A 13378-nucleotide genomic window follows, 5' to 3' on the forward strand; every position below is an offset into this window, starting at 1 on the left:
TGCGGTGCGCCCGGGGTCGCCTTGAGCGGGGACCCTCCCCTAGGGCGTGCCAAGGAGAGGCCAAGGCCCGGGATGGGCGCTTCCCACGACGAGTCTGTGATAGGCGCAAGCATCAGGAGGAACTTCACAGGTCACTAGACAAGCAGCGCCCCCCACCCCGCTATCCGGCTCCGGCTGTTGCAAAGGACAGGCGAGCCGTGGGCAGGGAGCCTCCTACCGGCCCAGGAAGGAACTGGCGTGCGGGGGAGGGAAAGGGAGGGAATCCGAAGTGAGTCCGAGCCTGGTCGTTTCCCACAAACGTCAGGATTCCGCTTGGAAATTGGAGCGAGAGATGCGGGGTGGAGGGATGGAACAACGGATTCAAACGGAGGACGAGTGCCTTTAAACACAAAAAAGAAAACGAGGGCACACCAAAGAAGCAGCTTTTGCGCCAGAGAAGGGCGGGCGGGGAGACCTTTGCAGCGCTGAAGCACTTATTTGGGACGGAGGGAAGGACCTGCGAAGGTTTTCAAACCGAAGTGAAGAATCGTGTTCACTACAGCTGTGACGGATCTGCACTGTTCAACCAGAGCAACCGACTTCTGAGTGAACTCCTTTTGACTCCGTGTGAAAAAGAGATGAATAATGTAGCATAGGCCGCGTGTCTGAGAGAAAAACATACACGCCACCTGCCTGCGCTGAGGGTTCCCAGAAGCCTCTGTGCTTTCGGCGGTGGGACAGAGGGTCCACTTTGGCTATCTGGCTTCTGCCCCTCCACACGCTCACCTCGAAGAAGGAGCTCCTGCAATCCAATCGGAAGAAGGTTGCGGGAGATCTTGCGAGGTGCGATAAGGAGAAGAGCTTTTACCTATACGCTCATGGGGTCTGAACTGGCGGTGACCGACCAGGAGAGAGACCTCGGGGTTGTAGTGGACAGCACGATGAAAATGTCGACCCAGTGTGCGGCAGCTGTGAAAAAGGCAAATTCCATGCTAGCAATAATTAGGAAAGGTATTGAAAATAAAACAGCCAATATCATAATGCCGTTGTATAAATCTATGGTGCGGCCGCATTTGGAATACTGTGTACAGTTCTGGTCGCCTCATCTCAAAAAGGATATTCTAGAGTTGGAAAAGGTTCAGAAGAGGGCAACCAGAATGATCAAGGGGATGGAGCGACTCCGTTACAAGGAAAGGTTGCAGCATTTGGGGCTTTTTAGTTTAGAGAAAAGGCGGGTCAGAGGAGACATGATAGAAGTGTATAAAATTATGCATGGCATTGAGGAAGTGGATAGAGAAAAGTTCTTCTCCCTCTCTCATAATACTAGAACTCGTGGACATTCAAAGAAGCTGAATGTTGGAAGATTCAGGACAGACAAAAGGAAGTACTTCTTTACTCAGCGCATAGTTAAACTATGGAATTTGCTCCCACAAGATGCAGTAATGGCCACCAGCTTGGATGGCTTTAAAAGAAGATTAGACAAATTCATGGAGGACAGGGCTATCAATGGCTACTAGCCATGATGGCTGTGCTGTGCCACCCTAGTCAGAGGCAGCATGCTTCTGAAAACCAGTTGCCGGAAGCCACAGGAGGGGAGAGTGTTCTTGCACTCGGGTCCTGCTTGCGGGCTTCCCCCAGGCACCTGGTTGGCCACTGTGAGAACAGGATGCTGGACTAGATGGGCCACTGGCCTGATCCAGCAGGCTCTTCTTATGTTCTTATGTTCTTATGAGTCAGACCTACGGTCCAATCGAGCAGCAGCATTGTCTACAGCGGCTGGCCGTGGTTTCTGGCAGGGGCCTTTCTGGAGATACCAGGGGTTGAACCTGTGACCTTCTGCATGCAAGGCAGGTGCTCTGCCACTGACCTACGGCGTTTTCCCAGGGAAAGAACATATAGAGCATGATAGGATCGCAGTCTCATGGACCTTTATGCGCCTCTAAAGCACATCGTAGTAATGATCGTTGAGCAACACCGGAAATGGCCTTACAGGAGGCCAGATTCTTTCACCCGCTCGCACCCCCGTTTCTACGGCTTGACAATCCTGGATCACAGCAAACTTATATCCTAAATAACTCTTCGTCGTTGTTATTCCCATTTGGAAGGTGCATCTTAGCCACTGACAGTGAATTACGATTCACCAATAACAAAGATCTGGCTGAGCAAAAATTTAATCCGCGTTCAATCTCTAGCACTGATAAAGAGTGGGCAAGATGGGCGGGCAAATTGAATGGAGGATCTTGTGCATGGGGGGGCATCAGGCAAGGAGGAAGATATGAGGGGAGATGTGCATCCTTAATTTAAGAAGTGCTGTGGGGGCGAGAGCATAGATTCTCCTGTCCGTAAGACTCCAGGCCCAAAGAGAATAGACACAAACTACATTTCACTCTCTCTCAAAGGTTCCAAGCCCACCATCGTTGTGCTTGGCAGGAATGGGGCATGGAGCCACTCACCTGAAGAAGTGAGTCTCTGTTGCAGTGGTGGCTGGTGCGCATTGTGACTGGTGGGGCGGAGGAAGGGAGACCACCCGTAGGCGGAGCCAGAGCCGGTGACAGGCGGAGCCAACTTAGTCTAGCTTTACCGCCACCCCCCTGGACTGACGGCAAGTAGGAAAGCAGGCCGGCGGGGGCTGAAGGCAGAGCGAGGTTGATGGGGCAGCGGCCTGCTTGCCCTAATATATCAGCCTCCACTGCTCTGTTGGGAAAGAAGGGCTTTTCTGTGGCTTCTTTGGACAGCTTTGAGGACAGCCTTCTTGGGCTCCTTCAGGGGACCAAGCCAAACTATCACGTGAGTTTTAGATCTCAAAGGCAACTGGTTTGCCATTGATTCTTTCTTTTAAAAAAATCCAAGAGACCCAGAAATTAATCCTCATACAGAGTTCATCTAGGCCCAGGATCTGGTTGGTCGAGTTGTTTGGACACACGCGCGCGCGCGCACGCACACACTTCCCCCTACCAAATGAGAAGCGCCCTCAGTTACCTGATTTGGGCGTACTTAAGACGCATCCTTCCTCCAGGATCTCCCTGCTCGTCAAACTGCACCCTGTCGGGTTTTGTACATTACAATGTTTTGGTTCTTTTTTGATTATTTTACTGTATATTTGTAATGTGCTTTTTAGTTGTTGTACACCACTTAGAGAGCTTTTGAACATTAGCAGTGTAGAAATGGTCTTAAACAAAGAAAAAGATGTACCTTTAAAGCCCTACCATGCCGAGCAATGCCCCAAAGCAGCTCCAAATAAAGTCGTCGTCGTCCCCCACCCCTAGTAGAGCCGTTTGCCCTTCGGAAGTCCGCGAGGCCTATGGGATTGTATTAAGCCGACAATCATTGCTGTGTAGATCGGAACTCAACATTGACACACACAGCCCCTGCGTTGACCCCTCCCCAAAGCAAAAACAATTCACCCCACCCACCTCCCGCCCCTAAGTAGGACAAGATGAACTCATCAGAGAGTACCGGGAAGCCTGAGTGCTTATAAAAGCAGCTCAAAAAGTTGCCTTGACACGGAGTCGCTGGGTCACTGAGTGGTTCTCAAGAATGATTGGACACGCATCTGTCTGCATGGGGGGGGGGAGCGGAATTATGGGATATTTCCTTTCAGGAGAAAGCACCGGACAAGGTGACCCACTGGGCTCACTCTCTCCCACCTCCTGTTTTTTTAAAAAAATCACTTTCCTTTGCATTATTTCTAAGAGGGGGAACAGATGGTGGCTCCAGAGAGGTGAAACTGACTACACCCCATCCTAGCAAAGGGGAGTTCTGTTTTATTTCATCCGTCCTTTGATAGCAGAGCTGATCTGAACTTCCTATAGCATTACAACTTTTCTTTCTCCTTCTCTTGCTCTCTACCCCAGCCCAGCCCAGCCCAGCCCCCACTTTTTATTACTCGCGCGTAGTAATTAATTCCTCCTTGGCGCGTTTCCTCTCCTGCAGTGATATTTGGGTCACTGGTTTGTACATATGGCAAGCTGATAATGAAAAGGAGATCTCTGGGCGGGAGGGCGGGTGTGTGTGTGTGAGAGAGAGAGAGGGGAGGGGGATGCTTCCTTGTCCATGCTGGCTTCACTCCCCCCCCAAGAAACCACCGGTGGATCGAGTCCCGTTTTACGTTGAAGGGAAGGGAGGGGGCAGTGATCAAAGTTTCTCAATATCCTTACCCCTCGCCAGTCAGGAGTAGCTGCTTCTGTCACCTGGCCCCGTTTCATAGACGGGTTCCAAGGCAAACCCACATCAAAAGACTATACCCGTCTTTCTTGTATAATAAGGATCAAGAGGCCTCGGATCTGTTTTCACACAGAGGGAGAGTATATTAGCCATGTGGTTTTTTGTTTTTAAGTGTCAAACTAGTTTCCAGCCCTCGTTGCTACCGCGAGAGTATTTCTCTTTGAAAAGTTAGACGGGATGTCTCAAACTTTTAAAGCTTGCCCATAGTTACTAGAAGCCACCACAACAAGACATGGAGAATTGGTGGTGCGTGGGTGTTGGGATAGAAAAATCAAGGATGAGGCAGTAAAATAAATTAATGTAAGAGTCTGACTTCTGTTTTTGAACTTTCAGGATTCAACAGGTCCGACAGCTGGCCTACCCCCAAGCTAGTTAAGTTGAAGCGCTAGAATGAGAGGCGCGTCATTTCACTGGGCTCAGGGGGGATAACATTTCCAGTGAATAAGTTTGATTTACCTAGGAGTAAGTCCCTTGATTTCCACGGGCTTTACTTCCCACGGGAAAGATCGGGGCTTACCGCTGGAGCTTAAGCACATATACGTGGAAGTAAATTCCTTTGAGATCAACATGATGTTTCTCCCAGGTAAGCATATTTAGAAAGAAACGAAGTTCAAAAGTAAATGGGGGCAATAGATGCCTAAAATCTACAACTCAGCTCCAGAGCAATCTTGTTACACCAATGGGGCTACTCCGGAGTAAATATGGGTAAATCTGTGCTTGTTGAGGATTTGTTATAATTGAACAGAATGGCCCACTTGTTTGTCTCCAAAACTTGGTGGGCTTTTTGAGACTTTCTAGTAATTAGCTGTGTGCACTTATACCGAAGAAGAAGGATCACAGAAGTCATGTGACATACTTACAAGTAAATATGTTTAAAGAGACAGAAAAGCTGGTATGTCACAAGCGGGTCAGTTCATTCCTAGATTCTTGGGGAAAGTCTGGAGATTATTTGTATATCTTGGTGGGTAGTAGATAAATAGATCTCTCTCTTTTTCACACACACACATACACACCCAAAAAAGTATTTCTTTCTAGTCGTTTAGTAAATGACGTGAAGTTGTTGACTTCTTGAGGGATACTTTCTTTTGAAGCTCCCAAATGTCCGACAGGTCTCCAACAGGCACGGTCGAACTGTTTGCTCATGGCTCGGCGTTCGACCCTTATCCCCACTCCCATCTCGTCACGATTTTGCTCGTCTCTCAACACCTTTGTCTGACCAGGAGTTTTTTGCAGCTCGGGATGAAGCCATCAGCTGCCAACCGGCGGGAGAGAATAATTCACTTCACATTAAACTTAGCCCCGTCCGCGCAATTCGCTTGATGCCTGGGGAGGACGGGGAGGATTCTTTCAGCAACTGGGAGAAGAAACAAAGTGAAAAGGTCTTTAACAGAATAACGGAAGAAAAACTTATTTTCAAAATGGTCGGATTCTCTGGGGTGCGCGCATGTATTTTATATCACTTGCAATAACCGCATTTATAAAGTTAATGTTTGCTTGTTTACAATATTTGTATCCCGCCCTTCTACCCTACAATAGGGCACTCAGGGCGGCTCACAATAAAATCATCCCCAATAAAAAAAATCACACAAATGTTAAAGAACAACATAAGCAACTTTGTTCAATCCTATGAAATAAAGACGTATCCTTAAAAATAATAGTAGAGCTCTCTCCCCCCCCCATCCTTTTCCCCGGGGCCAGAAAGCTGTGGGGGGGCATGAATCACTTTCTTAAGCAGTTCCCCTCGAATCAATGGAGACTGATTTCTCCCCTCCCCCACAACGCTCACAACCTTTTTCAAAACGCCTGGCAAGATCTTGTTTTGGTGCGGTATTCTGAGTTTCCAGGTGTTATGTCACCTCTCCTCGCCCCCGCCGCCCCCGCCGCGATTTCCAATGGCCCTGTCCCCCTTCCATCTCTCTCCAGATTTAGACATCAAGGTATCTCGCTTCCATTCAGCGCTCGCTCGCTCCCTTCCACACACGAGCATCTGTTACTCTTGCCGACAAATGTACCACTCTGGGAGAAAAGAAAAGAAAAGTTTAAGAGGAGGGGAAGGGGAAGAAAGGAAAACGTGCCATTGATGGGATCCCAGGAAAGCGGCATCCCCGCCCCCTTCCATTCCCGGGCCCTTCAGGTACAAGGAGAAGAGGGCGAGAAGCGAGAGAGGTTCCCAGAGCCTTTTTTGTTGTCGTTGTTGCCTTCTTCAGGGTTAATACATCAGAAGGCGAGCTGCTCCCGCCTCGGCCAATCAGAACTCAGCACTGGCAGCTATAATATAGAACTAAAGGCAGGCTCCACTCACAAGCGTTTGTAGCTTCGCTCCTATTAGAATCCAGACCTTTCCCCCCCCTCCAATCTTTCATGCTTTTTTCTTTTTCTTTTCTTGTTTGGCCATTTTTGGCCTCTGGCTTCCCTGCGCCACGATCCCAACTCCGATGAGTTCCGTTATCACGAGCGACCTCGAGGCTGCGCTTCCAGCACCTGTCTTGCTAGGGATCGGGGGATAGTATCCGAGAAAAAGGAGGCATCCGCGGGAAAGGCTGCGGAAGCTCAGAAGACCGCAGATCTCCGGAGAGGGAGGAGAGAGAGTCTCTCTCTCTCTCTGTCTCTCTGTCTCTCTGTCTCTCTCTCACACACACACACACACATACACACACACACCCAAGCCAGGCAGGGAGCATTGTGTGTGTGTGTGTGCGTGTGTGTGTGTGGAAAGTGGCTGTGTGTTTTTTTCCCCCACGGACGGGATGGTGCTCTTGAGAAGATTTGGGGTCCTGCTGGTCTTCGTGGGCGCTCTTTTCCTCTCCGCCGGGCTCGCTTGTGGACCGGGCAGGGGCTTCGGCAAGAGGCGGCACCCGAAGAAGCTGACCCCTTTAGCCTACAAGCAGTTCATTCCCAACGTGGCAGAGAAGACCCTGGGGGCCAGTGGAAGGTACGAAGGCAAGATCAGCCGCAACTCGGAGCGCTTCAAAGAGCTCACCCCCAATTACAACCCTGACATTATTTTTAAGGATGAAGAGAACACTGGAGCCGACAGGCTGATGACACAGGTCAGAGAAACACGCCTTCCCACCTCGTTCAGACGTTCTCGCATTGTGGGCGCGTGCATGCGGGTTTGGGGGTGGGGGACCCCCTTCGGTTAAGCGACAGCAGCGGTGGGCACATCCACCTGGGCAACGCATGCCAGCATCCATCCTTCCTTCCCTCCCTCCTCTCTCTCTCTTTTCCCTTCCTGCTCTGCCCTCTCAGTCGCTCATGCAAAGTGAGGTTCCTCCTAAGTTTGCAGGAGGAGGTGGGCGGCGGGAGGGGGGGCGCGCCTATACCTGATTTATGTGTGCACTTATTCCCTTCTCCTGTACGCGAGGGAAGGGGATCCTCGTGTGAATGATGTGCCAGTTGCAGCGACAGCCGCGCTATACCCTTCCCGGTGAGTCGGTTAGTTAGCTGGTTCTGACTGCGTCTTGCCCCCCTTCCCCCAAAGGGATCCGCTTGGATCTAAGGAATCGGCTGACGCCAGTGGGACTCCGGTGTGCGCACTGACTGTGCCAAACCCTTCTTTCCCTCCGGCATCTATTTATTGCGCGGTGCGCCTGGGTTGTTGGGTTGTTTTATTTAGTCATTTAAAGACATAAATGGTTGATTCGCCTCTTTTCCCTAAATGCACCTTGCAAGCCTTTGGTAGGAAGGTCGGCATCTAGCATTTCCAAGAGGCAAGCTTGAAGTCCAGTAGCAATAACAGTAATAATAGCGTTATCCCCGTTTTTTGGCATTCTGCTGATCATCGTGCTGCAAAACCATCTTTTGCAACTGTGCCAAACAGAGCGTTAAGATATTGATTTTCCTTTAAGGGTGCTGCTCACCACCAGGGCTGTATATTCCCTCCACAGGGGGAGGGACAAGTAACTTAACCAGCATTGCATCACTTCTGCTTGAGAGAAACGGAGAATATCAGATGTATGGCCAGTGGATGGATAGATAGACAGATATTTTAAAACTCCTCCGATTTCCTCAGTATTGGATCTGAGCTAAAAATAGGGGCCTGAGACTATTCCCCATTAACCATCAACCTTTTACTAGGTTAATAATTATTCTAATTATCTGGAATAGTAGCTAAGGATTGCTATTTGTTCATCAGGGGATGTGTCCAGCACCCCACGCAGCAGCCTCCTAGTTCCGGAGTTCCTTCAAGCTACCTGCAATGTAGCCTGGCATCCAGTCACTGAAAATGGGTTTCCTTCCAAATATAGGTCAACAGTGTCCCACCCCACCCCAGCCGCCGCCGCCGCATCTTCTCCCCTCACTTCAGTCGCTATTAATATATTTAAGCCCCACCTTCAGTTCTATAATAAGAGCTCATGCTGGAGTCTCCACGAGGAGATGGGGGGGGGATTTCCTAAACTCTGTCCCCTCCCCTCCGTTTCTCCTCCCCCCACCTTCTTCTCCCACGGCGGCCTGATTTTCCGCACGTCTAGGAGATTTATCCGGGCCAAGGGGAGAGAGCGCCGGCAATCTCCACCCGACCACCTTAAATCTTACTGTACCTTGGGAGTGCGCTGAGGCGCGCGCCACATAGCGGCGCGCGCCTCAATTAAATATGCACACAGGCCACAGTGCGGGGCTTGGAGAGAGAGTTCACCGCCCGATCCCGCCTCCTGGAAGGCAAAATATAAATACAGCAAAGCGCCACGGGAGAGAGAGGAAGGAAGGAAGAAGGGACAGAGGGGGGCTGGAAAGAATCGGGGTGCCCTTGCCGGCTCTCGCGTTCTGCCTTTGAGTTCCCGGCCCCCTCCTGGGTTCCATCGCTTCCCCTCCCCCCTCTCGCACACTTTCCGCGTCTGCAAAAGACGCACGATAAGGGCTAGCCGCGCGGCGGCAAAGCAAGCCCAGCTCGCGTTTTCAGCTCCACTTACTCCTCTTTGATCGATCGCAGCGGCTTGGGTTTCAGTTGGTGTCCTGCTCAAACGCGGCCGAGGCTGCTGCTGCCGCCGCCGTCTTCTGGCGCTGACTCGCCGTATGGCGCGGAAGCCCCAGGAAAGACGCGCTCTCTGGGTAGGTAGGGGGGGTGCATGCGCGCGCGCGCGCCGGTGTCCCTGCCGCCCGCTTCTAAGGTGTGATGTCTAGACGTACGCAGGCAAAGGCAACCCGAGAGGCATTCCGCGAGTCCCTCTCTGCCAAGGGGAGCAAGGAGGGAAGGCAGACAGGAGGAACCAGCTTGAGCACAGGGACTAATTTGCACGTGTGGAATGGAGTAGGGGGGGAGGAAGAAAACCGGGCTCCTTCTCTACACCACCCCCTTCCGCACCGCGGGGTCTTCTCCCCATGTGCTTTGGGTCTCTGTCAGAGCCTAGAGCACCCAGAAAAGCTTCCCGACTTCCTACAAGGCTGGCCTCCTTGGCTGCACTAGCGAGCACCGCTTGAACTTCTGACCTTCTGTCAACCTCCCTGAGAAGAACCAAACAGCAAAACAAATACCCTCCTCGCGGCCACATTGCGCGCGCGCACACACCCACCCATGCTTCCCAGAGCCCTCCTCATCCTCCTCTTGTACACTCAGGGAGCACGGGGGAGGGCAAGGTGCCGGTCGCGATCCTGAGTCTATGGAAATGACAGGAAGGAGCAACGGCCGGGACGGTCCTGGCTTGACAGGACCCTGGGGGTTCTGGGGGGCGGGTGGGGACTTGGGGGCCTCCTGGTTGACTGTGGGGGCGGGGAAGCAAAAGAGCAAAAGGAAGCCGGTGTGGGTCTCGGTTTGGGTGGCCAGGACAACTAGACCTCGGTCCTCAAGCCCAGTTGAGACGAAGTGCTAAGGCTGGCTGGGTGGGTGGCTGGTAGCCTCGACGGCATCAACTGGAGGGAATGGGCTGCATCTCAAGCGTGGATGCGCTGAGGCAGGTGTGGGGCGGGAAGACGAGAAAGCGGAGGGGGGGCGGAAGGGCTCTGCCTGGGATACGAAGAAGGTTCGTATTAGCAAAAACCCAGCCTAAGGAATCTGGTGGGCGGTCTCGTCAGAACACTTTGTCGCCTGCCTCGTTCCGCAGCCTGGATTCAGCCGAGCGTTTGTCTGCTTCCTCCAGCCTTGGGGAAGAGAGAGAGATCTGACGCCCTGAATGGAATTGTTAAACTTTCAGAATAGTTGCTTGAATGCATTAGCCTCTAGTTAATATTAACTTAAGGAGTGGGGCGAGCAGAAGGCAAACACAGAGAGCTCAGGGCTGGCGGGGGATTCCTAACTTTACAGGTGACAGAAGCTCTTGGCTGAAGGCTTCTCCCACCCCCAGCCTCCCTCCCCAGCCTCCCACACCCAACCCTACACACACACGCAGGACCAGTCACTGGGTGGATCTGCAGGCGAGATAAGAGGGCAGGCTCTTTTATGATAAAGCTGGAATTCGTCTGAAATAATAAATAAATAGACGCCCGGAGGAGCCGTTCAGGGACCCACCCCGACACCCAGAGCTCCCGGAAACCAAGGAGGGGAGAAGGGGAAACCTAGTACTCTGCCAGCCCCACCTGGAAATGCCGGGAATTGAACGCAGCACATTCTTCGTCAAGGCAGATGCTCTGCCACTGAGCTAAGGACCTCTGGCGTGCCTATGGCATGTCTGGGACTTGTCGTTGGCAGACCAACCCTGTGCATGTGTACGTGGGAGTAAGCTCCACTGAATTCAAGGGGACTGAGGCTGCAATCCTATACACACTTACCTGGGAGTACGTCCTGTTGAACTCACTGGGGCTTACTTCTGAGCCGGAAAATATGGGCCTGCAGTTATACTCCCACGGCAAGTGGGCACAGGATTTCCACAGCCCGATTTATTTGTCCGTTTGCTCAGGAGCAAGCCCCACAGTGTGCGACACCGCCAGAGTCTCGGTAAATGTGCAACACGAAATGCACACTTACAGCGTAATCCTAGGCATGTCTGCCTACCCAGACGTCAATCCCAATGAGGCTTACTCTCGGGTAAGCGGGTATAGGATTTCAGGCTTGCTTGAGAGCAAACATGAGCAAGGATCGGGCTGCTACATCTACAGGTGCCTCTTCAAAGTATGGATCACTTGGATTGGTAAAAGGATTAAAGCGCGGCGGGCGGCGGGCGGCTTGTTGAACAACTTGGGATGGCCCAGCACACACACACACACACACACACACACACACACACAGAGCGAGAGAGCGTCCACCGACGCGGCCCTGCTGTGCTTCACGGTGGCTGCACCGAGAGGGGCTTGATCGACGGCACACGACCCAATGAATTAGTAAATAGCTGAGGCTTCACGGCTTTTGACTCTGACAATCCCAGCTCAGCCGGTCTTTCCCTCCCCTCCCCTCCGAGATTGGCAAGGAGGCTGCGGCCAGCTGCCAGAGAATCCCCGGAGCTGGACTTCCTCTCGCTGCCGGCCACCACCGCGCCTCGTCCCTCGCGCGCTCTCTGCCCTCCAGTTTAGCATTTAACTTGCTCTGAAACTTCGCCTCTTTTTGCGCGGGCTGGAAGGTTTCCCTCCTTTTCCCTTTGCCCAAGGAGCCTGTACGTTTGGCCCGGGGCTCTTTGCGTGATCAGCTTCTTACCTTCTTCCATAATAGCGATGATGATGATGTCGTAACTATTAAAACCAAGCCCTTGCTGGCCATGCTCAGCGGTGGTGTTTTGCTTTTATCCAGCTCACACCTGTACCGCGACTGGATGCTCTTTTTTAATGGGTGCCAAATACACACTAGAATGTTCCTCTCGAGCAACCCTCTCCGGCCCATCAAAAGCACTAGAGCAGCAAGATTCAAACAAGACAACCCCCCCACACACACAAATCGTTTCCCTTCTTTTTGGAGGATTCTGACTTTTACTACTTATTGCCAAGTTACTGCAAACTCTCTCCCATGTAGGAAAAGGTTTATGCTCCTGAAGAAGGCCAAAGCCTCCCTAGGAAGTTTCTTGGCCATATGTAAGAAACACAAGGAGTTGTTCCATCCTAGGCACACTTCTGCACTTTCTCGGGTGCAAGCCTTCTCTTTGAATTCATGGTGCTACATAGAATAAACGGTGCATAGAAAATTGGGCTGCACAGGTCTTAATATCGGTGGCAGGTTATACTGTTTCCACACTTGCAAAAATAGTTTTGGTAACATATAACTGAAAGGACGGTCAGTGTTTGGTTTGCAGTTTGGGGCTCTGTTTCACAAGGCAGTCTGCCAACTCTGGCCTTCAAGCCCTCATCTCCCCGGCCCCCCACCTGTCTTCTAATCCACATCCCATCCAGACTCTCATCCAAGCCTGTGGCAAACCTTCTGGGGACTTTGATAGCTTGAGTGGGGCTGGGAAAGTGAGTGGCAAAGCGGTTCACAAGTGCAGAAGTGCTGAAAGGGCTGCACTGAACCACCTCACCCCCTGTTGGAAGTGGGGCAAGAGCAACTCCTGTTTTGTTCTTTTGTTTGTGTTCCAGAAGGGAGATAGAGTTAGGGTCCTCCAGATGGCTAGGCATGATTACCTTTACCTGTGATGCTCTGACTGACTTTCTTCAGTCTGCTAGACTGATACATCTTAAGAGAAGCTTATCTGCCCCTCCTCCTTCCGCCCTCTCTTCTCTTCTCCACTGTCCGGGAGAGAGGAGACACCTTTGTCTCTGCTCTCTCTCTCTCCTAGCCATGAGGGCAATTCCCACACCTGGGTATTGCGCCTCCAACTTAGTCAGTTAGTTAGAACTAGGTATGCCTTTCTATCTACTATGTATTTCTATAAATAAAGTAGCTTTTCTTATTTTGCTAAGTCTTAAGTCTCAGTGATCTCAATGCAGGGTAAAAGCCTGCTTTCTCAGGTAAATGCACGCACACACTGGCACACTCACATTTCAGACTGCTGTTACTCTCTGCTTAACAAATTTACAACAACACCTCCACCCCAAGCAGAACACTCACACCCACCTCCCCACCCAAAAGGGCCTTAGCGAGTGTGCACGCTTTGCAAGAGCTGCTGAGCAAGATGCAGAAGGGAGATGGCAGTGGTGACGGTATTGATGCATCAGTACTGATGACTGGAGAGCTCTTTATACATTAAGCCAAATCAAGTGGCACAGCGGCTCCTGGATTGAGGCGTCTCTATACAGTTTCCATGCAGACAGGAAACTAGTATTTCAGGAAGAAGATAGGTTTGGCCTGGTCTTATTTTCCTGTAGGCGCAGAGGTATGTTT

The 13378-nt window shown here is 51.5% G+C and overlaps 1 protein-coding gene across 1 annotated transcript in view; it reads left to right on the plus strand.

Moving 5' to 3' along the window:
* Positions 1-6521: 6521 nt before the first annotated feature.
* Positions 6522-13378, plus strand: part of SHH (sonic hedgehog signaling molecule) — a 40030-nt gene continuing 33173 nt past the window's right edge. The window contains exon 1 of the mRNA XM_061586015.1: positions 6522-7253. Within this exon, the coding sequence (XP_061441999.1) occupies positions 6951-7253 (303 nt within the window). The 5' untranslated portion in view covers positions 6522-6950. The remainder of the gene's footprint in view (positions 7254-13378) is intronic.

Source organism: Rhineura floridana, chromosome 10 (genome assembly GCF_030035675.1).
Source record: "Rhineura floridana isolate rRhiFlo1 chromosome 10, rRhiFlo1.hap2, whole genome shotgun sequence".
Classification (NCBI taxonomy): domain Eukaryota; kingdom Metazoa; phylum Chordata; class Lepidosauria; order Squamata; family Rhineuridae; genus Rhineura; species Rhineura floridana.